The sequence below is a fragment of the Mesoplodon densirostris genome, chromosome 3 (genome assembly GCF_025265405.1).
Source record: "Mesoplodon densirostris isolate mMesDen1 chromosome 3, mMesDen1 primary haplotype, whole genome shotgun sequence".
NCBI lineage: Eukaryota > Metazoa > Chordata > Mammalia > Artiodactyla > Ziphiidae > Mesoplodon > Mesoplodon densirostris.
Window position 1 is genome coordinate 42,644,833 of NC_082663.1, and position 26,392 is coordinate 42,671,224.

The following is a 26,392-nucleotide window of genomic DNA, read 5'->3' on the forward strand; positions in this document are numbered from 1 at the left end:
TAAAATATGTGCAGATGTCTCTGTGCTATCTACAAAGCTCAAATTCCTGAGTGTGGTATAAAAGGTTTGCCAAGATTTGGCCACTGCCTATCTCCTGTGACTCAACTCGTGGCATTCTACTAACCATGTGGCGCAGCCACTTGGAAATGTGGTTCCCAGGAGGTAGCAACCTGTTTCAGGCCCCTCTGCCTTCACACAAGCTTCCCTTCTGTCCCCAAATCTTCTTTCTTCTCCCACCTCACTCTCTTATTCCTGCTTGTCTGCCAGGCTTGCTTGTCCTCAAGATCCAATGTAGAAAACTCCATCATGTATCGTCCTCCCCTTCCCCTAGTCCGAGCAAAACTGATTGCTCCTCATCCTTTGTGTATTTCTGGACACAAGCTTAATGTCTGTGTGGTCCATAGCCTGAGTCTCCTGGAGTGCTGGGATCACTGCTTATCCCCAGTTTCTAACACTGGACCTAGCACATGGTAGGTGTTCAAAAAAGAAAGCTGTCTGAATGAACCATCTTTTTAAGTTTCCCCGACAATGTCTCAGCCCACTCCTTCCCTGTCCATTCTCCCACAGCAGCTCTGGTTTTCACCTCCCATAATTTTCTCTAGTTAACACTTGTCTTTCCTGCTTCATTTTCAGAGGAAAAAGAGGACACTTCTGGCGAGTGAGAAAAGTTCTTGGTAGCACTTTGATACTTTGGGCCAGATAATTACTTATGGAGGGCACCCGTCCTGTGCACTGTAGGATGTTTAGCAGCATCCCTGGCCTCTACTCAAAAGAAGTCAGTAGCACCCTCCCCAAGCTGTAAGAACCAAAATGTCTCCAGACATTGCCAAGTGTCCCCTGGAGAGCAAAATCTGCCCTGACTGAGCACCACTGCCTAGCCTGACTTTTCTTGGCCCCCTCAGGGGACAACATGGTAAACCCGCTCAACGGTCCCTGTGCCCACCATCTTCCAGGGAAGAAGAGTCAGACTATCACTTGGACTGTGTAGGGAGCGTGTGACCAACACGAGTAGGCTAGAGTGACCCTTCAAGGGAGGAGGACGCTCAATGGGCCTGAGATGCACCCACCTGTCACAGTACTAGAATTCCAGGTTGCAAGGTGAGTTTCTATCAACATTCTCCTGGCTTGATTTATTCAGTGGCACTGAAATGACCAACTAGAGGGATGAAGGGTGCAGCAATTTGATGCAATTAAAGCCCCCCTTAAATACAGTTTGAAAAATAGAGTATCTAAAAAGAAATCATAAACTGACTGAAGCGTTTCAGTGAAATGATGGGATCCCACCAACAGCACAGGAAATGAGAGCATCCAAGGGGTGAGGAAGAAAAGGGTGAGAAGCCGGCGCTGTACCCACCTGTGGTCGACACCACGCTGTTGGGGCTTTCGCTGCAGAGCTTGGACAGCAGGCTGGTCTTGCCAGAGCCCGTGAGGCCTATGCAGACCAGGTCATACTCTGGGCGTGCAGGTGGTGGTCCCTTGCAGCAGAGTGCTCTAAAACACTGCCGAGAGAGAGGGGAAACACAGCTCTTTTAAGCATGGCTGTAGGCACAAAGCTTAGTCACATTTCAAATGACTATGTACTGAGAGGTAATTAAATAACCTATTGACCGTAAGGAGGAAAGGGACCTTTAGAGTGAGAGACCAAGAGGACACCGCCTTGACTAAGCAATCAAAGCTAACTTCCTAGGAATGAGACCCACTCGGACTTGCCGGCTCTCCTCCTGCTGAGACGGGGGCACCGCGAGGGGTGCCACGTCATTGTGCAACTTTTCTGCCAAAAATGCACCACCTGCATCCAAGCACGAGGAAATCAGACGACACCGCCGTGAGGAGCGTTCTGCAGGAAAAACAGCTTGCTCTTCTCTAAAATGTCAAAGAAAGACTGAGGAACTGTTCCAGGTTAAAGAAGACTAAAGAGACATAACGAATGCCATGCCTCCTGGACTGGATCCTGGATTGGGCGGGGAAAAAAACACCATAAACGACAGTGTTGGGACAACAGGTGACAGCTGAATAGAGACTGAATATTAGAGCCTGCAATGACAGTATCACTTAAGGTTAAATTTTCTGAATTTAATCAGCAGACTGTGGTTACATAAGGAATATCACTGTCCTGAGAAAACACATACTAAAGTATTTAGAGATGAAGAGTCTTGACATCTGCAATTAACTGGCTAAGAACATTTCTAAATCTCTATCTCCACACCTAGATGGTGAGGAATGTGATAAAGCAATCATGGTAAAATGTTAATGATTGGGGAAACTGAGTAGAGTCTACAGGAAAGTTCCATGCACTAGTCTTACAGTGCTTTGATATTATTTCAAACTAAAATGCTTTTAAAAATCATTAAATAGAATTCCTGTGTATATCACTGCCATCTTGACCCTTGCTAAATCTTGCTTCAGGTCAACTGACCTCAGGGTACTATGAACTGCTGTTTGCTCTGCAAGGGTTAAAGACAAGGGGATTTGGGAGGCTGGAAGCCATTCATGCAGTTTTTGGTCTTTCTACTTATTTGACATCCACTTATTAGGGGCCATCTATGTGCCAGCTTGTAGAGTCTGAAGCATTTAGGACATGAAAGATTCAACGGAGGAAGAGGGAGACAGAGAGGTAAGAGGGAGGCAGACCTATTGACTTCTGGGTCCTTTGGAGATCATGAGAGAAGAGACGTATACAATGTCTGTGCTAATTCTTCTTACTCAGATGAAATGTGAGGCCTAACTGGCTGTCATACTCTCATAAATCAAGCTTGATTATTTCTCACCCTCACTTCTCATATCCACGTTAGTCAATTGACAAGTCCAGTCCATACGACCTCTGAAACAGTCTAGAATCTGTCTGCCTCTCTCCAGCCCAGGCCACCGCTGCCTGGACAACATCAACATCCTCCAATGGGTCCCAGTACATTCACCGTTGCCCCCTCTATTCTCCACACGGCCTCCATAATGATCATCGTGGTCTACAAGGCCTTCCATGATCTCTTCCACCCACCCCTCCAGCCTCACCTCCATGATTCTCCTCTTACTCTCCCTCTCACCCTCCCACCTCCAGTCACGCCGACCCTCTGGCACCTCAAGGCATTCAACATATGCTGCTCCCTCTTCCCCCCAACTCTTGGCATAGCGAATGCTTCATTGGCTTTCGGGTCCCAGTTAGAGCACCCCTTCCTCAGGGCCGCCTGCTCTGATGCTAAGAGTACATTAGCAATTCATGTCAAGCTCTCACAGCACTTTTGTGAATTCAGCACACAGACTATTACAGTTTCTCATTCATCACCAGACTGTGGGAACCATATCTGTCCATCTTCATCCTAGTATCCACAGTGCTTAGCAGAGACCACGGCATAGAAGCCACCCTCAGTGAATAACTGTTGAATGACGAATGAATGACATTTAAATTTCGCCTAAGAAAAGAGAAAAGAAAATGTAAAGGCTAGTAGGAAGCTTGATCTATGCTCTCTTTGGGTCCCCTATGCTTCAGGAAAATAGTGTTAAAATAAGAGGAACGCTTGACTTTTTCACTTCTCTTCAATGCCAGAAGTTTTAGCCCGGTTCCCAAAAGAGTGGTTTTGATGTGCACGACCTACTTTCTTGGTATGAAAGACCTTCTTTTTGTCCTAAATTCACTTTTCCATGGCTTTTAAGGGGCTCTGCCTACTTCTGGTAAATTCTATGATTATCTAATCCATATTCTTCATGGATTTATTAAACTCTAATCATATTTCTTCTCCGCTGTTTAGAGCCTGAGGAGTCCTAATTATTTCAGTCTGCCTTCATATAGCAACCCCTGACACTCCTCCATCATATTCGTGACTCTTCTCTGGCCTTACTTGAGCTCCATTTTGCCTCTCCTACAAGATTAATGACTATGACAATAAAAAGCATTCTAGATGCCAATACATCTCATCCCAGATTCATACGAAGGCTGGCTGATAATGTCTGACTTTTTGCAAACTTTTTCTTACCCATAAAAGAAACAAGTCTCCTGGACTCATGATTAGAGTGTTCCTGAGAGCCAGATGTATGTATGTATGTATTCCCTCAAAGACTGGCTAGCAGCTATTCACTAAGAAGAGCTCTGCCAGGTTCAACTATGACAGACAACAGCACCAGTCACACAGTGGTTTCTCTTACTGGGCTGCTGGGATCTTTGTTGGGGGAAGAGGGGAGAGACCCTATTCCTGCTCTGGACACCGCCACTCACGCTCAGCTCCTCTGCCAGAACTCCCTTGGGCTGGCTCCTGGCAAGAGACCCCTTCAACTACCCTGGCCCAAACTATCATCAATCTTAAATACAAGATGAAATTGCAGGTGACTGATTGCTATATATTGCCCAGTTTCAATCATTCATATGGCAATATTACTCAACATATTTTGGCCAAAAATTCCAGAATTTCATTTTCATGTTTTTTTAAAACTCCAGAGTGTAAAAACTTTGCAGCCAAGCCCAATAATATCTACATCACCTGCTCATTTATTCTACGTCACCTATGACATGTCTGACATAAAAGGCAATTTAATAGTGACGTTCTACTCCACTCTCGTCTTTATCTCCTCTCTCTCTGTTCTCCCCAGTGACGCCATCTCTACCCCAGAGTTCCAATCATGCAGATGGTAAAGGCACGTAACATGACATCTCCCCTCTCCCCCAGTCTCTTTCCGGAATTTCAGGCTCCATATTTCAACTGTTCTGAAAAAGCCCAAACTAAACCAAATCTGAATAAAACAAAAGCCCCCACCCCCACCCCCTGCAAACCACAGTCTATAAGAATGAGACATTTTGGAACATAAAAAGCATAAAGGTTAGACTGACAATTATTCTAAGGCAGCATCTCTGAAATAAGTCACAGACTCTTGGAGTATTTATTTGAAATAAATAAATCCTATGGTTAACAGGGGTAGTGTCAGATTCAAGCCACAAAATCAGACTCTTAAAACTATGCTACTTCAAATGGGGGAAGAATGTTCATGTTTTTGGAGTCAGTTCCTAAAAACTGTACAGAGTTTTCACTTGGTTTTCGTTTTAAAACTTAATGAAGCTTTGGATCTCATAGTCAATTTACTTAAAATTACTCATTTTGGCCTCTAGACTATACTGTACCAAAGTTCATTGTGTCTGTCTCCTACAGCAGCTCGTGCATTGTTAAGGGTAAGCCCCTTTCACTGGTGTACAATGCTAAACACAATGCCGTCGGCCGTCCTGACAGCAAGCGGCAAACTCAGGCTTCATTCCCAGGCCAGACACTGAAGCATTGTATGACTCCGTGCAGGCCCATAAACCTTGGCTGCTTCGGTCTCCCCATGATTAACCAGTAACGTTTTTACACTATCGGCCACTTCCTTTCTTTAGGAGGACATTATGAGGCATCAGTTCAGTGCATTATGCTATGAGAATACAGGTAAATAAGTGCTCATATTCCTAAGGCATCTTAGGTGATCGTTAGCTTTCTTGGGCGAGGGCCTGGCAGCCCACCATACAGCCCAGACTGTGGTACTTCCCTTCCATCGTCCCACAGCAGTCACCACGTGCTCCAACCCATCCTAGTCCAACCCAAGACACTAAAGACACACAACCCTTACCCTTCACTTGCAGCAGGCAATAGAGAACAGGGTAACTATGGTGGGTGGGGGGCAGGGGAGGATGGCATCAGACAACCAAGGTCACGGCCTCTGTTGCCTAGATTGCTTTAGTTCACAGGTCTTTTCACATAGGGCCCATTATGACTTGTTACTTTCCAAAAGAACCCAGTGTCTCTCTCTTATCATGTCAGGATGCAGGATGTTACCTCCCAGCATGCATCCACAAGCTTCTACCAACACTGTATGTGAGGAAACAGTGTGTCCATATCTTGAGAGAGGGCCAAGACTGGAATCACCAGTGGTAACTCTGTGTTGTAGACTTTGGACAAATTGTGTAACCCTTAGCTGAAAGGTGGATTAGCCAAAAAGCCCAAGCAAAACCTCAGGAATATTTGCTTGAAGGAGGAAGATCACATGTACCAGGGGAAAAAATAAGCAAAAGATTAAATTGCAAGTATTTCAGTCTGGTGGTCTAGCACCAAGGCAGCAAGATTATCTTAAAATGTCCCCATTTCTGTCGGGGACAGCGCCAGACATCGGTAGGTCTGTCGAGCACTGTACACAGCAGGACTCAGTGAATAACTACTCAACAAGCTGACGCTGTAAAGCACTGATGAAACACTTGACTGTGTATCCCACCTCCCTCTACATCTCCACCTTAATGAAGCCAGCCACCCTCCAGATCACTCTCTAGTCCCTCAAACAGTCTGAGCACTTCGTGTTTCTGTGCCACTCGGGTCCTGTGCACTCAAAAGGAAATCTCCCCTCTTTTCTACTTGGCAAATTCCCATACAAAGTTCTGCTCAGATGGCACCTCCTCCGGAAAGTCTTCCATTCCCCCGGCGAGAACTATTCCTTTCTTCCACTCTTTGGTCCTTTAACACACTTCTAGCACTGAATGCAGTGAGTATTACTCCACGTGCATTTTTTACTGACTGTAAGAATTATTAGATGACAGAATTATGCACACTGACCCAAAGACATATTCATCCTTGGTCTGATTGTTGGTTCCAAAAGTTTAATTTTACAGCTACCAAGGGTGGCCAGGCACCAAAGCAGAGGAGCAAAGCTGTCATACAATTCACCGTTCTAGACAGAGGCCTGCTCGAAATCTTCCCCCTCTGGCACTGGCCCCTGCATTGCCCGCATCTCCTACCATTCCGTTTCGCTAAATCCCTAGCCTTTGGGGACATGGCATTTGTTTCAATTGATGCTCTGTTTTTCATCATGAATACATGATTTTATTCTGTGCATGATTTCAATTTGATTGAGGCTCTGTAGAGTTGCTGGAAAATGTTCTTCAGTCAGTGTTGGGGCTTCCCACAGCTATACAGTCACTGACTGAGCCCCATACTACCTCTTCCTTATTTAAATACGGGTCTTGCTAAACAAAAACTGGAGTTTTCCTATGGCAGATGACCAGGTCTTTCCTTGGAGTCCTCAGGTGAGGCCTGGCACTGTGTCCAATAAATACTTGTCAGATTAACAAAAAATCAGTTAGTTGGTACCTAAAAGCAAGAGAAGTCACCCATGACTTGAAGGGGATATATTTCTTAGGTGGTTTGGTTTCAAAACCAAAAACAGGCACCTATATATTCTGAACCTCACCAACTCTCACAATGACAAAAGGAAGTCAATTTCTAGAATGTTTTCTAACACTAAACATGTTCACTGAATAAAACATTAAGAAACATATTAATATCCCAAACTACAAGATTTAAAATATTTTCCGGGCTTCGGTGGTGGCTCAGTGGTTGAGAGTCCGCCGGCCGATGCAGGGGACGCGGGTTTGTGCCCTGGTCCGGGAAGATCCCACATGCCGCGGAGCGGCTGGGCCCGTGAGCCGTGGCCGCTGAGCCTGTGCGTCCGGAGCCTGTGCTCCACAACGGGAGAGGCCACAACAGTGAGAGGCCCGTATACCGAAAAAAAAAAGAGAAAAAAAAATATATATATTCCAAGTCTATAATAGTCAAATATGGGTCTGTCTTTTGAAAATACAACCAAACATGTTTATAGGGCTTGTAAGAGCTGCTTAAGCTCTGGAAAAGACACGAGGAAGAATCGTGTCCTAATAACACAAAAACAAAACCCAAGACGGTCAGTACTATTAAGCACAAGATATAACTGATTTGTGTGTATTAATTCACTTATAAGAACAACCCAATGAGAAAGGCATCGATACTTTGCACTTCCCATTTTAAGAGTGGGAAGTTGAGGCCCAAAAAAGTTAAACTTGTTAAGTGGAACCAGGATTTGAACCCTGGCTGTCTGGCTCCAGAGCAATTTTCTGAGTGATGGGACTGAAAAGCCTCTAACATCTGAGAGTGTGTCATGTAGAGGCGACATTCGGGGCATTCTTCGTAGAGGGCAATGTACAGATAACGAAAATATGCCAGAGTTTGTAAGGTACAGAGTAAGGGCCAGAGCTGGGGCTCCAACCCGGGCTCTTTGGCTCCAGAGCTCTTACTCGTGTCCTCTTGGCCTTGGTACAGCCACGTCTGGAGTCAGGGCTCAGAGCCTTGGAAGCGGGGTGTTGTCTCGAGGGAGTGAAGGGGGGCTTTAACAAGGCTGCCTGTGGAACTGGACAGATGCCTGGCAGAGGACGGGGAAGATGCAAGTCTCGTCACTGCTTCATTCCTTGCACTGTCCGGCTCATGGCCTTTCATTCCGGGCAGACAACCTGCATCTTTCTCCCTGGACAGTTAGAGGAGCTGTGTTCCTTTGGGGCAGACTTAGGGAGCAGGGAAGGAGGAGGGGGGCTGGCTGGGCTGGAAGACAAGGCGATACTGAAGGGCTGCTGGCTTCTCTTTCCCGCTGTTTGCTTCTTCCATTTAACCCTTTTTTTGTCCTCTGGAAAGGACAAAGCTCGTCTATGAAGAGAAGCTAGCTGCACAGATTTCTGATTCTAAACATGGTAAATAAGGGGAGGAAGAAACCTCTAAGGCAACAGTCCTCAAGTTTTCCCCTTTAAAATGTGTGCATGTAAATTGTACCTCAATAAAGTAAATAAATAAACAAGCAAATACTAAACAAAATAATGTGTTGGGGAAGAGTATGGGAGAAAATACATAAATAAACTGGGCTGTGTGGAAATCCATGTCAAAGAGAGGGTCTATATGAACATGCACGCTTTTAGCTAATCCTTTCTTTCCATCTGCAAGAAGAAAAATGAATTTCAAAAATGCTCTGATGTCTTGGATTATTTAGTAGGTCTTGCAAAGAAGTGAAAAGAATATAAATTCCAAATGGCACCTCAGCTACAGAAATAATCAGCGGGGCAATAGTGTACTGTGAAGAGGCCCTTGATCACCAGACGGATCGCAGCAGACGACTCCTCCCCAGGTTACAAGAGCAATCCACTTTTTGAGGTGAAAAATCCTGTGGCCCTTTAAGACCCTAGTGGGAAAAACAATAAATTGTTTTTACAGAAGATGGGTCAAACCTTTCGGCCATGTGGGCTGCTCTGAGCTCACAGACTGTCCCAGGGCTGAGGCTTCTGGCCAATACATCACACGGCCTCAGGACACTAAGTCTGTCTCTGCCTTACCCTTTGTATTTCTCAATCCACATTCCTTTTTGGGGTGAAATACTCCATTATTTCTGCTTTGTTCTGGGCTGTCTCCTGTCTCTGTCCCTATTAACTCGTGGCAACAAAAGAAACAAACAGAAGCAGGGGATTTCATGCTTAGCAGCTACAGACATTGGCCTCACGGCTTTGCAGAGGGGCAGACATTTGAGACTTTGAATGGAAGAGAGTGCCGCGGCGCTGAACCAGACCAGGGGCCCACGTGGCTCCCAGTCTGTGCATCAGTCATCCTGATCAGTGGCATTCATGAGTCCTGGTACGTGTATTTCCAGATGAGCCACAAGTGGGGTTTTAAAAGTTAAGGCACGTATCTGATAATTAGATTTAAAGAGACTCTAATTCGAGATTCTCCTATATTCTAGCAATCCAAAATTTCAGGTTTTCTCATATTGGAAATAGATCAGAGGGACAAGATTTTTTTTTAAAATAAAAATGAAGAAACTCAAAGAGGAAGCTAAGTAGAAAATAAACGTCTTTCTTATTTTTAAGATGTAATTTTTCTCTTATAATGACTAGATGGAATATCTAATTTTTATAATGACAGAATTATCCAGTAAAACTAGCAGTAAATTCCCCAGGCATGACTATCTGTAATGAGAACCAAGCTAAATGAATATTCATAAACGTATCCAAATCAGGGCTTCACCTGGGTCAGTTTCAGGCCATTTATTATTTTTTTCCCTAAAGAGCAAAGAAATACAAATTTAGTCGAACGTGAAAGAGATTAATACATTTTGTATTGAACCTCTTTTTTGGTTACTTTCTGAAGAGAACTTTCTAAACGGAAAGTCGGGCATAAAAATACTTAAACACTTTTACTATTCCTTAACAATGGCATTTTTCTATACTTTGTACACTTAGGAAAAATCAGGGAATGGAAACATTTAAAAAGAGCTAGACTCCCTAGGTAGATCTTCCAGTGGATGGATCATCTAAAATCTCCCAGGAAAGATCCCAGCAAAGCAGATTCTCTCTGCCCTTGGTGTTTTTTGGAACTGGAGATGGGGAGCTTTGGAACAGTCCAGAGAAAAACAAATCAAACTAAAGTTGTTTTCCTTGTAGACCCTAACAGTGAAAATCCTAATTCCATATTTTTGGACCACAGAGCATTCCTTCACTTAACAATCTTCAGGTTCCATGAAGATGGAGCTCAGCCCCACATAGCCTGTCAGTCACCAATTCCCCTAAATCCACCCATTTGGTCTCTACCATCTCCCCATTCCTAAAGTCTCTGACAGCGCATCACCACTGTCTCCTGGAAAACACACTGTCTGTCCTAACTGGTGTCCTTACTTCGGGTCTTACCCGACTCCAATTCAGTCTCCAAAATGCTAATGATGATCTTCCTAAAACACATCAAGTCATTCCCATGATTTAAAATCTTTCCATGGCTACCCAGAGCTGTCAGGAAAATGACCAAACTTCTTATCTAAGCAGATAGGCTCTTTATGATCTGGCCTTTGCCTTCATTTCTGGCCTCTGATGGTTGTTAGAGGGATTACATAAGATAATGTTTATAAAGCACCCAAACCGGGGTTCAACATGTGAAACTTAAAATATAATTATTTTAAGTTTATAATTATAATGTATATATTTATAATTAAAATATCTGCATAATAATTTGTTTTTATTTTCCCACCATATACATGGCCCTCATGCCAACCATACAGACCTATGTGCAGTTCCTGATCCAGTCTCCTTCATGATCCATGTCATCAAAGGGGCTGACCCTCGGCCTATACATCATTCTCCACTAACTCCCTCTGGCTGGCACCTAGTCAGCCTTCAAATTCAGCTCAATGATCATTTCTTCCAGGAAGAATTCTGTGGCCCTCAGTCTGGTTGAGATGACCTTCTTCAAACTCCCTTAGCACCTTTCTGTTCCTCTGTCCTAACACTCATCATTCTGTCAAGTAAAGGTGATCTACAGTCCTTCTTCCCCCACTTGGACTTGGAGCACTTCAATGCAGGCTCCACTTCTGATTTAATTTGGGAACCTGAGTGTCTGACACAGCATCCACCATGTGGTAGAATGAGCTCCTCAGTGACTCCGTACATGGCTTTGATTAAGTGCATGGTCAGACAAGCCTGAGATCCAACCTTACTGTGATCTGGAGAAGTTACTTCACCAACACCTGTTTCCTAATCTAGAAAGCAAGGATCCTCTCATAGGATTGCTGGGAGCAGTAAAGGAGGTACTACGCATCAAATGCTCAGAACAGTGTTCAGTAATCGATAGGTATTGTTATCACCATGATTGTGGTTATTAGATTTTTTACTTAGAAACGTGTTTTCCTAAAAACCGACTTTGCGACCATCCATCAGGACTCTTCTCACAGCGTACAATTCAAGATAACTCAGGGTCTGGATTTATTTTATTGTCCATTTGGTCCAAGATCTGACCTGATAAGCCAAATACCAGTGGTGGCTAATCATACAGAGACAGTCCTTTTGGTTTGCTATAATAAAGAACTATTAAAAGAGAGCATAATATAATGTAGAGTGGGACCATCACTGTATTTTCTCTTCCCCTGAGAGGAGAAACAGCTTTTAAACATGACGGGTCTATCTTAGCAGTTAAATCAATTCTCTTTGATTATGAATCTCCTGCTATGTCTATGCAGACCTAGACAAAAGCATAATGGTGGCAAGGGGCGGGTGGCAGTGTCTGTGATCCCTGTGCATCCTCAAATCACATTGCTTTAACTGCTGACAAAGACAAATGTTTACTCTGGTCTAATGTGGAAGAGCCGATACAGTGAACTAGACGCTATCTCGCCTCACACATCAACACACGTGTCAGACAGACTCTGATTGCAAAGTCTGTCATTGGTGACGAGAGAGGCAGAGAGGGCACAGCTGGATAGTTGAGACCCACAGCTGAGCTGGCCGCAGTGGTAGTTCAAGCCATCTTCTCACTTTCTAAGCTGGAATTAATCAGAGTTATTTAAAGGTGTGTTTTACTAAAGAGGCACTTTCGGACCAGGAAAATACGATATTTGAACATCCTAGGTGTTTTGTAAAATGGGTGTCCTCCTTTTTCTTTTGTACCAGAGAAGGTGCTGCTTGCAAATACCAGAAAAGTGATTTATTGGAAGCATACTGATAATGCACAGAACAGATGAGAAGACCAAAAAAATGCAAGAACCAAGGCAGCCCACAGTAACACCACAGTGGCCATTAGTACCGGAGTCACCACTTGTACTAACTGCTTGGCATCCTGTACTGAACTCCATGGCAGCGTGAGAACGACCTCTGACTACTCCAACCCGGTACCACTGACCATCAAGCTGGAGTATCCAATTGGCCAAGGCTTGGTTTCATGCTGGGGCCCTGGCTGCCAGGCAGTTAAGAAAGAAATAGCTGACCCCTACCTTCAGCAATGAAAGAAGGGAGACCTGACCCCAAGCTCTTGTGGGATTTGTCCCTAAATAGACCATTCACTTACAGGGCAGCCATAAACAATATCAACTATACATTTTGTCCTCTGGCCCAAAAGACAATAGACTTTCTCTATTATTACAATTTAAAAACATAAAATAGAACAATATTTGTTTATCTTCCAATTCCATGGACTTATTCTGATGGAATATGCCAGAGTCCTGGGCAGAGGGCAAGATGAAAGCTAGCAAAAAATCTAAGCCGGGATTTTCCTGAGCAAAATGTTTTACCCTCTCAGTGTCCCACTTGTCTACTATTATTTAATACTCAGCTCTCCTATTCCACATGCATTCTCTTCTTTCTTTTCATACTTCTACCAATAAATTATTACATGTAAGAAGATGGGAACTGGCTGTGTCTGTGTAGGAAGCTGATGCCTGACAGCTCTTATGTCTAAACTTGCATATTCTTGCTTTCCTTTCAACTTTAATATCTTGTAGGAGGAAAATGGGGCAGGACATACTTGGAGGTGTATGTAGCACCTAGCTTTTGTTAATTAAGAACAAAAACTCAATCAGGTAGACTGTGCTATTGCTTGTCACTAGAAACATAGATATAAACTCCCTAAGGATATATGACTGGGCTTTTTCTTTTTTTTTAAAATCAGACTACTCTGGTTTTCTACATATTTATCTAAGTAATATATAATCCTTCAAGTCTCTCTTTTCTAATTTGCACATCACACTGTAATTGTGAAGCAACTGTTACAACAACAAAAAACTACTCATCAGGAACACGTAAAAAATACCAAAACCCAAAACAGAAAAACCAGAGCAACCATATTTATGGTCAACAAATAATTTAAAAAATCATAGTCTTTGGCCGACAAATTCAGCTTTCCCAAAAACACAAAATCTGAAGGGTTATAATAAACAAGCATGTTAAAATATAAATCAAAAACAAAAAAACAAAAACAGTAGGGGGAATGAGGTTGGAAGGGAAAGGATTAAAGGCATATGTTTAAAAATAGGACATTATGTTTCATTTATTTGGTGACTCTGTGGAAATTTTATGACATTCATCCAAGGAATTATTACACTTGAACAGATTATCCCCGCCATGGCTCTCCAAAAGGAAGAAAGGGCATATACTCATGACTATTTGAACTGAGTGTTAGAATTGATTTTATAATTACAAAAATAGTGGATATGAAGGTCCTCAAGGGAATTGTTCATAGACAAATTAGAGACAGTGTTGGCAGAGATAAAATATTCATCACCAAAAGAGTACATAAAAAGTATTTGAGATGATCAGGGCTCATTTGGGAACCACACAAGGGGAATAAGATATCACCAAAAGAACACGAGTATTCTCTGTTACGTAAAAACCTGAAACAAAGAATTTCGGTCATAACAAGTTCTGCATCTATTAAAATAAGACCTCATTGCCATGTAGTCTGGGGGCCATGGGGTAAAGAACAAAAATTGCCTTGAGATTTTCTTAACATGCAAGACTTTCAAAGCAACTCTACAATAAAAACCATAGCTCTCTCTTCGATCCTATTAATGTTTTCATATTTTACAGTTTCTTACAATTTGCAAATCTCTCTCTGCCCACAAAGAAGGATAAAAGATATGGAACCTTAAAACATGAGATTTTTGAAATGATATATTATACAGTTTTAAATCCCATATTACTTCTTACGTTTTATTACATGTTTGTATTATAAGCCACATCTAGTCCTTCACGGAAAGAAATGAGAAGAGAATGAAGGAGATAATAAAAAGATAGACATCAAATAAAATTTGATCAAATAGTGGCAAGAGATATTCTCTAAATCACATCCAATGTAGGTTAATGTAGGTACTTCAAACTTCCAAAGACTGATGGAAAGGCAAGAAGAGTTAAAAGGGGACATCCTAAAGACAGCACTAGATAGTGTGATAATCTTTGACTTGACACAGGATATGGCTTCAGCAGCAGTTTGAACCGCAACCTCGAATATATGACCGAATCTCAGCTAGAGAACTTTCTACGACACTTTCATTAAAAGCCCCAATATTCAGTGTATACAAAGGTCAAATCATTATGTTGTACACCTGAAACTAATAATGTTGTATGTCAATTATACGTCAATTTTAAAAGCCTCAATATCTATTTTACTTCAATTGACAATGAGATTTCAAAAAGAAAAATTAAAGATTTAGAAAACAAAGTACATTATATTGAAAATCAACTACTACTAGCAATTAATTATACTTTAAATATGTTCACTCCTCAATTTTAGCACAACGTCTAACAACTTCATATTCAAATTATATGGCTATAAAAAGCACATCAATTAACAGATCGGGCTAACCTCACCCCACTTCTTCCTCCCTTTCTGTGCTTTCAAAGCTCCTTGAAAACATCATCTCTATTTCCCCTCTTCCCTTTCTCTCCTGAACCCACTCCTAACAGGCTCACTCCTTGTCAAAGTCATCATGATGTCCACACTACTAGATCCAATGGTCAGATCTCAGCCCTTGTCTTACAGGTCCTTTCCATTAACACGATTACCACTGCCTCCTTTAAAAAGCTTTCTCACTGAACTTCTAGACACCACTCATTTCTGGATTCTCTCTTATTTCACAGGGAAGGGGGTTCCTTGTCAGTTTCTTAATCTCATCAGCCTCTTACCATCGGAATACCTGGGATGACCTAAAGCCTCTTCTACCTACACTCACTTCCGTGCTGACTACCTCCAGTCTCATGCTTTCAAATCTCTCTAGATGCTTTTAACTCCCAAATTTATATCTGTACCACGGACCTCTAAACGCATATATGCAAATGCCTTCTCCACATTCCTCCTCCGGGATACTGAGTCGGCATCTTGAACCTAACATACCCAAAACACAACTCATAGCTCATCCCCAAACTTTTTCCTCGGCTCCGTTAACAGCAACTCCATTTTTTTTTTTTCCAGTTGCTCAGGCCAAAAACCCAGAATGATCCTTGGCAACTCCTTTTCTCTTAAACCACACATTCAATCCATCAGGAAACCCTGTCAGCAATAGCTTCAAACTATTTCCAGAATCTAACTACTTCTTACCACCTCTGCCCTTCCCACTCTGTCTAAGCTACTGTCATCTTGCCTGGAGTACGGCAAGAGCCTCACAACTGGCTCCCTGCTTCCTCTCTAACCTCCCTATAGTCTATTTACGACACAGTAGTCAGAGTGATCCTGTTAAAATGTGTCAGGTCACATCTATTTTCCATGCAAAATCCTCCAAAGGCCAGCCCATCTCACTCAGGATAGAAAAACCACAGCCCTTATAACAGATTACAAGGTCCCATAAAACCTGCCACAACCTCCCTCCCACCTCACCCGCCCAACTGTTTCTATGGCAACACCTACTACGATTTCCTCCCTCAGTCAGTTGCTCCTTGTTGTTCCTGGCCCATGCTAGGGACAGTCCTACTTCAGAGCTTTTGCGCTTGCCATTTCCTCTGTCTAGAAATCGCTTGCCCTAGATACGCATAGACTCACTCCTTTATCTTGTTTGGGTCTTTGCTCACACGTCACCTTTTCCGTGAGACTTACCCTGATCACTCTATTCTAAAAGTGCATCCTCCTGCCTCACGACATTCCCTATCCCCCTTATATGTTTTTTGTCTTTCCACAGCACTTACCGTCTTCTTACCTATTCAATAACTTACTTATGCATTTGGTTTACTGCCTGTGTCCCATCATAAGAATGTTAAGTCTCATGAGGGCAGGAATTTTTGCAGGATTTTGACTGATGCATCCCCAGCAACTAGAACATGCATGGCCTGGCATAAAACATACACCCAATAAATATTTTCAAACTAATTGGTTGAATGGTTTCCATGGATCCTTCACAAGCATACTGGATTATTTTCTAACCTCTTTCTGGATTGAGGTTGATGCAATTCTATATTCTATCCATATTTTTCTTGAGTGGAAGGAACACATTCTTTTAAATCACCTATTGGTTTTGCCATGTCTTATAACTTTTCTCTGACTCTCACTGAGCTTAGTCCTCCTCTAGAACTACAACACAAAGTTCACGGCAGTGACAGACAGGGGGAGGCTGAGGCAGAGTCCCCGAGTTGTCCAACATTTATAGGTTGGGCATCAGAGGAGAAACCAACCAGCCTGATAGGGACAAAGCTAGGAAACATAGTGTAACAGAAATCAAGAAAAGTCGAGTGGTTCTAGAGGGAGGAGATCATCAACGAAGATGAATGCTTCTAAACAGTTACGTGAGGATCAGAACACACCAATAACCACTGTACTTGCGAATATGGAGGACGCTGGTAATCTTGACGAGCACAGTTGTAATGAAGTGGTGGAGGTGGAAATCCAGGGTATGTCCTTATGTCCAACGACCTCCTCACTTGGCATGCTTCACCTGAGCCAACCTTCTGTTCTCATTGCTTTGACTACATTGATGATTTCTCAATCCCATGTCCAGCTTCAGCCTCTTTCTGGAGAACCCAAGCAGTGTGTCTAAACTTCCTGTTAGACATCTATACCTAGATATTCCTTAGGGACTCAAACTAACAAAAACCCAAATTCACTACCAATCCTCCCACCCATTTGTCCCTCCTTCCTGTATTCCCTACTTTAGGAAACGTCATCATCATCCAACCCAGCATTTAAAGCTAAAGTCCTCTTAACATTCTAGATCCTTTCTCTCTCACACTGCTCACAATTCATAAAGGCCCCATACTCATGTTGATTCTACCTCTTAAATATTTCATATTCTCTATACCTATTGTTTTGCAATAAAGCCATTATTTCTTGACAGAACTGTCACTACTTCAACATAAATACTGTACCAAGCACATCACAGGTGCTCAATCAGATATTTGCTGATTCACTCAAGGAGCTCATATGGCCCTATTATAAATTGCTCAGATGTATGGTTATAAAATCCATTTTTAACCTTAATAACCATTATTGAATTTTTTAAAAGACAAACTGAATACTCTGGGGCTGAGATACTATGAATAATGATACCATAAATAAAAAGATCCCAAAATACCAACTGGGTTGAGTGTCCCCTGGGAGACTATGGTCATGAACACTGTAGAGTTCCGACTGCCACTCACTGGAATTACTCTCATTGACCATTGCTTTCCATAGTCCCTTCTTGTCCACTCAACCTTCTTCAACATATTTTCCCTTCAGAACTTACTCTACATGGTCTAAAAGCCATAACTCCAACGAAGGAACCTGAGCATTGCTAACAAGCAGACAAAATACATAACATAAATTATTAGTTTCTCCTTGTCAGAGGCAAGGACCCAATGAGACGTTCATCTTGAATAAGAAGTGGTAAGTCATGACTGGGAGAACACCGGCAAGGGTAAGTGATGATGCAAGCCTCAGCCTCAGAGCTCCTCATCTCTTCTGCAATTTTCTGAGACCCAGCAATATAATCTTGACCTTGATAACCTCCAAAGGGCCTTGCCAGGAGAGGACAGAAAAGACCTCAAGAAGTATTTTGGCCCCAAAACGTTTTTGAATCAAGTTAGAGAAAGTTATGAAACTCACAGTTGTCATACTTGACTTGCATCCAGAAACACAACTCAAATGAAGCATGTAGCCTAAATGGTTGATGGTTTTCAGCTGGATGTACTTTTCAGCCACCTAAAATGAAAAATCTTTCTCTAATCTCATCCTAATAAAAATCTTTGACCTGGCCAAAAAAAAAAAAAAAAAAAGTCCTATATACCTTTATGGCAAAGTAGGAAGAGGGGGTAGATAACGGAAAATAGAATGACTTTACACAGTTTTGTACTTTTAATCCCTGATATTTATAGATTAAACACCGTTTGGAAGGCCAAAACCTGGAAAGAATCTGCTTCAGCATACCTGACCCATCATGCACACAAAATGAATCATCTTTTATCTAGCTCATACCACAAGAGAGTTTTACTTTTAGCTGAACAAACTTCCCAAAGGGACATCTAGTCATGCTATTTAGAATCCCAAAGGGCTGGCCTCGAGAGTAGGGTATCCTGATCTCTCTCTACTAGTGGACTGAGTGATATGGAGACCCCTCTTGAGACACTAAAGATGTTTATTTACTCAGGAAATAAATCCATATTCCTTTTGTCCAAGAGGCAATAATCATTCTCAATTCTCAAGGCCCAGGTTTCCCTAACTCCTCCTCCCTCCCTCTAGGCTCACATTGTACTCTGTATTCTCATAGTATTTGGTTCATGTTGCTAATGTTCTACTTACTACATTGCACTAGAGCCAAAGTGCATACTGAATGTCTGTCTTCCCCATTACATATTAACTCTAAATCATTCTTTATTCAACTTTGTATCATCATGCCTGATACATAGTATGTTTGTGAAATGTGTAAATCAATGGATAAAATTAATCATGGCTGGTGTCAAGCAAATTGAATACATCCATTAAAATAGTCCAGAATCATTAGGTTAGATTAATGGAAAATATGAAGGTTTTAGTCTCATTTTTTTTTTAGGTAGATTCTCTATTCAGCTACCCATATTCTAATTAATAATTCTCTAACATGTTTCAGAAAGATTTGAAGAAGATATTCCTTGTCTTAGACTTTGAAAAGCATCCTGGAAAAATAACACATGCAGAGATGTTCAATTTTTAAAAATAAAATTTTAAATGAGATATACACGCTTACATGCTGACTGGTCTCTGGGAGTAAGAACGAAAACCACACATTGTCTGAATTATTCTATTTAAATAAGGAAAAAGAAAGATAACACTACTTGAAAGCTTCTGGAATCAGGAGTCTTGACTCAGCTACACTCCCTTATAACAACCCTCTCCTCAGTCCTCAAAATTGGAGTGTTCCTCTCAAAATCAAGCAAGCTGTGCAGTTATATCTGGGTAGCAAGACACAGGAGAGGGTCATTTTCAACAGAAAGGGTAATTAAAATCGTGCATTCAGACAATCATCAGTGAAAATGTGCAATAAAATGAACCCAACTTTTGCCTTGTTTTTACTCATAAGGAATCATGCAAAGAGCTAACATAAGAATAAAAGGATACAAAATATCATAATGATTTAAATAGCTACAAAAACAACAACTCCTCACAGGAGAAGGAAATAATTTTCTATCTTCATTAATCAAAAAGTTGGCCCAACCCTCATATTTCCGGAAAGCTTCTGTTATCTGTAGTCCAGTTATAGACACATACAGATGTATACTAATTTTCTTCTCTATTTTTTCTGATCTTTAAAGTAATCCTTGCAAATAATTCAATCAAATGTATAAAGGAGAATGTGTAATTTCCACATTATTCTAACCTCCTAGAGATTATTGGTGGTCAGTTCTTCAACTTTTTTTGCATATACTACTTTATATGCATCTTTTTTCCTCTCTTTTTTAAAAGAGAGGAAATGAATTGCATACAAGAGGGATCACTGTATGCCTAATTATACAACTAGCTCATCGTTTTTCTGATTTATCACAGACAATGCTCTGTGTCATAATAGAGTTCTGATTCTTTTTATTTTTTTATTTTTTGAATTTTATTCATTTTTTTAAACAGCAGGTTCTTATTAGTTATGCATTTTATACATATTAGTGTATATAGGTCAATCCCAATCTCCCAATTCATCACACCACCACCCCCTCCCCCTGCCACTCTCCCCCCTTGGTGTCCATACGTTTGTTCTCTACATCTGTGTCTCAATTTCTGCCCTGCAAACCAGTTCATCTGTACGATTTTTCTAGGTTCTACATATATGCATTAATATACGATATTTATTTTTCTCTTTCTGCCTTACTTCACTCTATATGACTGTCTCTAGATCCATCCACATCTCTACAAATGACCCAGTTCCTTCCTTTTTCAGCTGAGTAATATTCCATTGTATATATGTACCACATCTTCTTTATCCATTCGTCTGTCGATGGGCATTTAGGTTGCTTCCATGACCTGGCTACTGTAAATAGTGCAGCAATGAATAATGGGGTGCATGTGTCTTTTTGAATTATGGTTTTCTCTGGGTATATGCCCAGTAGTGGGATTGCTGGATCATATGGTAATTCAATTTTTAGTTTTTTTAGGAACCTCCATACTGTTCTCCATAGCGGCTATATCAATTTACATTCGCACCAACAGTGCAAGAGAGTTCCCTTTTCTCCACACCCTCTCCAGCATTTGTTGTTTGTAGATTTTCTGATGATGCCCATTCTAACTGATGTGAGGTGATACCTCATTGTAGTTTTGATTTGCATTTCTCTAATAATTAGTGATGTTGAGCAGCTTTTCATAGGCTTCTTGGCCATCTGTATGTCTTCTTTGGAGAAATGTCTATTTAGGTCTTGTGCCCACTTTTGGATTGGCTTGTTTGTTTTTTTTAATATTGAGCTTCATGAGCAGTTTATATATTTTGGAGATAAATCCTTTGTCCATTGATTCATTTGCAAATATTTTCTCCCATTCTGAGGGTTGTCTTTTTGTCTTGTTAGTAGTTTCCTTTGCTTTGCAAAAGCTTTTCAGTTTCATTAGGTCCCATTTGCTTATTTTTGTTTTTATTTTCATTACTCTAAGAGATGGATCAAAAAAGATCTTGCTGTGATTTATGTCAAAGAGTGTTCTGCCTACGTTTTCCTCTAAGAGTTTTATAGTGCCCAGTCTTACATTTAAGTCTCTAATCAATTTTGAGTTTATTTTTGTGTATGGTGTTCGGGAGTATTCTAATTTCATTCTTTTACATGTAGCTGTCCAGTTTTCCCAGCACCACTTATTGAAGAGACTGTCTTCTCTCCATTGTATATCCTTGCCTCCTTTGTCATAGATTAGTTGACCATAGGTGCATGGGTTTATCTCTGGGCTTTCTATCCTGTTCCATTGATCTATATTTCTGTTTTTGTGCCAGTACCATATTGTCTTCATTACTGTGGTAATCTTTGTAGTATAGTCTGAAGTCAGGGAGTCTGATTCCTCCAGCTCTGTGTTCTTCCCTCAAGACTGCTTTAGCTATTCGGGGTCTTTTGTATCTCCACACAAATTTTAAGATTTTTTGTTCTAGTTCTGTAAAAAATGCCATTGGTAATTTGATAGGGATTGCATGGAATCTGTAGACTACTTTGGGTAGTATAGTCATTTTCACAATATTGATTCTTGCAATCCAAGAACATGGTATATCTCTCCATCTGTTTGCATCATCTTTAATTTTTTTTCATCAGTGTCTTATACTTTTCTGCATACAGGTCTTTTGTCTCCCTAGGTAGGTTTATTCCTAGATATTTTATTCTTTTTGTTGCAATGGTAAATGGGAGTGCTTCCTTAATTTCTCTTTCAATTTTTCATCATTAGTGTATAGGAATGCAAGAGATTTCTGTGCATTAATTTTGTATCCTGCAACTTTACCAAATTCATTGATTAGCTCTAGTAGTTTTCTGGTGGCATCTTTAGGATTCTCTATGTATAGTATCATGTCATCTGCAAACAGTGACAGTTGTACTTCTTCTTTTCCAATTTATATTCCCTTTATTTCTTTTTCTTCTCTGATTGCCATGGCTAGGACTTCCAAAACTATGTTGAATAATAGTGGTGAGAGTGGACATCCTTGTCTTGTTCCTGATCTTAGAGGAAATGCTTTCAGCTTTTCCCCATTGAGAATGATATATGCTGTGGGTTTGTCATATATGGCCTTTATTATGTTGAGGTAGGTTCCCTCCATGCCCACTTTCTGGAGAGTGTTTATCATAACTGGATGTTGAATTTTGTCAAAAGCTTTTCCTGCATCTACTGATATGATCATATGGTTTTTATTCTTCAATTTGTTAATATGGTGTATCACATTGATTGATTTTGTATATTGAAGAATCCTTGCATCCCTGGGATAAATCCCACTTGATCATGGTGGATGATCCTTTTAATGTGTTGTTGGATTCTGTTTGCTAGTACTTTGTTGAGGATTTTTGCATCTATATTCATCAGTGATATTGGTCTGTAATTTTCTTTTTTTGTTGTATCTTTGTCTGGTTTTGGTATCAGGGTGATGGTGACCTCATAGAATGAGTTTGGGAGTGTTCCTTCCTCTGCAATTTTTTGGAAGAGTTTGAGAAGGATGGGTGTTAGCTCTTCTCTAAATGTTTGATAGAATTCACCTGTGAAGCCATCTGGTCCTGGACTTCTGTTTGTTGGAAGATTTATAATCACAGTTTCAATTTCATTACTTGTGATGGGTCTGTTCATATTTTCTATTTCTTCCTGATTCAGCATTGGAAGGTTATACTTCTCTAAGAATTTGTCCATTTCTTCCAGGTTGTCCATTTTACTGGCATAGAGTTGCTTGTAGCAGTCTGTTAGGATGCTTTGTATTCCTGCAGTGTCTGTTGTAACTTCTCCTTTTTCATTTCTACTTTTATTGATTTGAGTCCTCTCACTCTTTTTCTTGATGAGTCTGGCTAATGGTTTATCAATTTTGTTTATCTTCTCAAAGAACCAGCTTTTATTTTTACTGATCTTTGCTATTGTTTTCTTTGTTTCTATTTCATTTATTTCTGCTCTGATCTTTATGATTTCTTTCCTTCTACTAACTTTGGGTTTTGCTTGTTCTTCTTTCTCTAGTTCCTTTAGGTGTAAGGTTAGATTGTTTATTTGAGATTTTTCTTGTTTCTTGAGGTAGGCTTGTATTGCTATCAACTTTCTTTTAGAACTGCTTTTACTGCATCCCATAGGTTTTGGATAGTTGTGTTTTCATTGTCATTTGTCTGTAGGTATTTTTGGATTTCCTCTTTGATTTCTTCAGTGCTCTTGGTATTTAGTAATGTATTGTTTATCCTCCATGTGGTTGTGTTTTTTACGTTTTTTTCCCCTCTAATTGATTTCTAATCTCATAGCATTGTGGTCAGAAAAGATGCTTGATATGATTTCAATATTCTTAAATTTACTGAGGCTTGATTTGTGACCCAAGATATGATCTATCCTGGAGAATGTCCCATGCGCACCTGAGAAGAAAGTGTAATCTGCTGTTTTTGGATGGAATGTCCTATAAATATTAAATCTATCTGGTCTATTGTGTCATTTAAAGCTTGTGTTTCCTTATTAATTTTCTGTTTGGATGATCTGTCCATTGGTGTAAGTGACGTGTTAAAGTCCCCCACTATTATTGTGTTACTGTCGATTTCCTCTTTTATAGCTGTTAGCAGTTGCCTTATGTGTTGAGGTGCTCCTATGTTGGGTGCATATATATTTATAATTGTTATATCTTCTTCTTAGATTGATCCTTTGATCATTATGTAGTGTCCTTCCTTGTCTCTTGTAACATTCTTTATTTTAAAGTCTATTTTATCTGATATGAGTATCGCTACTCCAGCTTTCTTTTGATTTCCATTTGCATGGAATATCTTTTTCCATCCCCTCACTTTCAGTCTGTATGTGTCCGTAGGTCTGAAGTGGGTCTCTTGTAGACAGCATATATATGGGTCTTGTTTTGGTACCTGTTCAGCGAGCCTGTGTCTTTTGGTTGGAGCATTTAATCCATTCATGTTAAAGGTAATTATTGATATGTATGTTCCTATTACCATTTTCTTAATTGTTATGGGTTTGTTTTTGTAGGTCCTTTTCTTCTCTTGTGTTTCCCACTTAGAGAAGCTCCTTTAGCATTTTTTGTAGAGCTAGTTTGGTGGTGTTGAATTCTCTTAGCTTTTGCTTGTCTGTAAAGCTTTTGATTTCTCCATCAAATCTGAATGAGATCCTTGCTGGATAGAGTAATCTTGGTTGTAGGTTCTTCCCTTTCATCACTTTAAATATGTCATGCCACTCCTTTCTGGCTTGTAGAGTTTCTGCTGAGAAATGAGCTGTTAACCTCATGGGAGTTCCCTTGTATGTTATTTGTCATTTTTCCCTTGTTGTTTTCAATAATTTTTCTTTGTCTTTAATTTTTGTCAATTTGATTACTATGTGTCTCAGCATGTTTCTCCTTGGGTTTATCCTGCCTCGGACTCTCTGAGGTTCCTGGACTTGGGTGGCTATTTCCTTTCCCATGTTAGGGAAGTTTTCAACTATAATCTCTTCAAATATTTTCTCAGGTCATTTCTCTCTCTCTTCTCTTTCTGGGACCCCTATAATGTGAATGTTCTTGCGTTTAATGTTGTCCCAGAGGTCTCTTAAGCTGTCTTCATTTCTTTTCATTCTTTATTCTGTTCCACAGCAGTGAATTCCACTGTTCTGTCTTCCAGGTCACTTATCTGTTCTTCTGCCTCAGTTATTCTGCTATTGATTCCTTCTAGTGTAGTTTTCATTTCAGTTATTGTACTGTTCATCCCTGTTTGTTTGTTCCTTCATTCTTCTAGGTGTTTGTTCTTTAATTCTTCTAGGTCTTTGTTAAACATTTCTTTCATCTTCTCAATCTTTGCCTCCATTCTTTTTCCGAGATCCTGGATTATCTTCACTATCATTATTCTGAATTCTTTTTCTGGAAGGTTGCCTATCTCCACTCGTTTAGTTGTTTTTCTGTGGTTTTATCTTTTTCCTTCATCTGGTACATAGCCCTCTGCCTTTTCATCTTGTCTATCTTTCTGTGAATGTGGTTTTTGTTCCACAGGCTGCAGGATTGTAGTTCTTCTTGCTTCTGCGGTCTGCCCTCTGCAAGTTCTGATTTTTTTTTTTAATATCAGTACAGAATTTCACTCTATGACCCTCCCAAAATTTAAGTAGTCTCTTACTGGTGACTGATACATGGTGAATTTTAAAATATATAGAATTTAGACTTTTAGAGCTATAAAGACCTTAACGAGTATCTTACAGAGTCCAAAAGTGTCACTCTATAGATAAAAGTACAGAAGCCCCAAGATACTGAAGTATGTTAATAAAAAGGATTGTAACTTTGCTTGGTAGCAGACAAGGGAATGTAAACTATAAATTTTCCCACTATTTAGAAGTTGAGAGCTCAAACTCTAGAAGCAGACTTCTGGGTTTGATTCCCATCTCCATTACTTACTTAGCTGAGCCACCTTTGTCAAATCATATAACCTCTCTGGGACTCAGTTTCCTTATCTCAATAATGTGACAATAATACAGTTGTTGTCAAGAAGAAATTGATTATAATATAAAATGCTTAGAATACTACCTTGGCAATAAAGCAATAAGTAAGTGCTAATTATTACTGTTACACGCTGAATGTTTATGCCCACCCCCTCCAAATTCAGATGTTGAAATGCTAAGCCTTCATATGATAGTATTAGGAGGTGGGACCTGGGGGAGGTGATTAGGTCAAGGGTGGAACCATCAAGAATGGAATTAGTACCCTTATAAAAGAGATGGCACAGAACTCTCGTCATGTCCACCATGTGTCTATGAACTAGGAACCAGGCCCTCACCAGACACTGAATCTCCCAGCACCTTCATCATCTTGAACTTCCCAGCCTGCAGAACTATGAAAAATAAATGTGTTTTATTTAAGCCACCCAGTCTATGTTACTTCATTATAGCAGCCGGAACTAGGACAATTATAACTGTAGCTATTAATATTATATCATGGTACTTCAAGCTTACTTTATTAAACAATTAAGATTTCTGTTCTTGGCATAAGCAAAATAGAAAACACAAACTTTTGATTGTTATTTAAGATTTTGGTATTTATACAGTCATGCTACTCCTTTATTATTCTTTATTAAAATATAAAATTATGTAATGGCTGCAGGGAGATATATTGAATTATGACTTATGAAGGATTTAAGTATATCCAACTGAAACAGAACTCTCAACAGAAATGTGAACACTTATTTATGTTAGATTTATTGGTTACCTATCTAAACCTCCTTGGAGTGAGGAATGGAGGAAGAAAAGGAAATCAAAATCATCAGTCCTACTATATT

The 26,392-nt window shown here is 40.4% G+C and overlaps 1 protein-coding gene across 1 annotated transcript in view; it reads right to left on the minus strand.

Moving 5' to 3' along the window:
- ARL15 (ADP ribosylation factor like GTPase 15) overlaps nt 1-26,392 on the minus strand; it is a 419,390-nt gene that overhangs the window by 279,798 nt on the left and 113,200 nt on the right. The window contains exon 2 of the mRNA XM_060091692.1: nt 1,355-1,499. Coding sequence (XP_059947675.1) covers nt 1,355-1,499 — 145 coding nt within the window. The remainder of the gene's footprint in view (nt 1-1,354; nt 1,500-26,392) is intronic.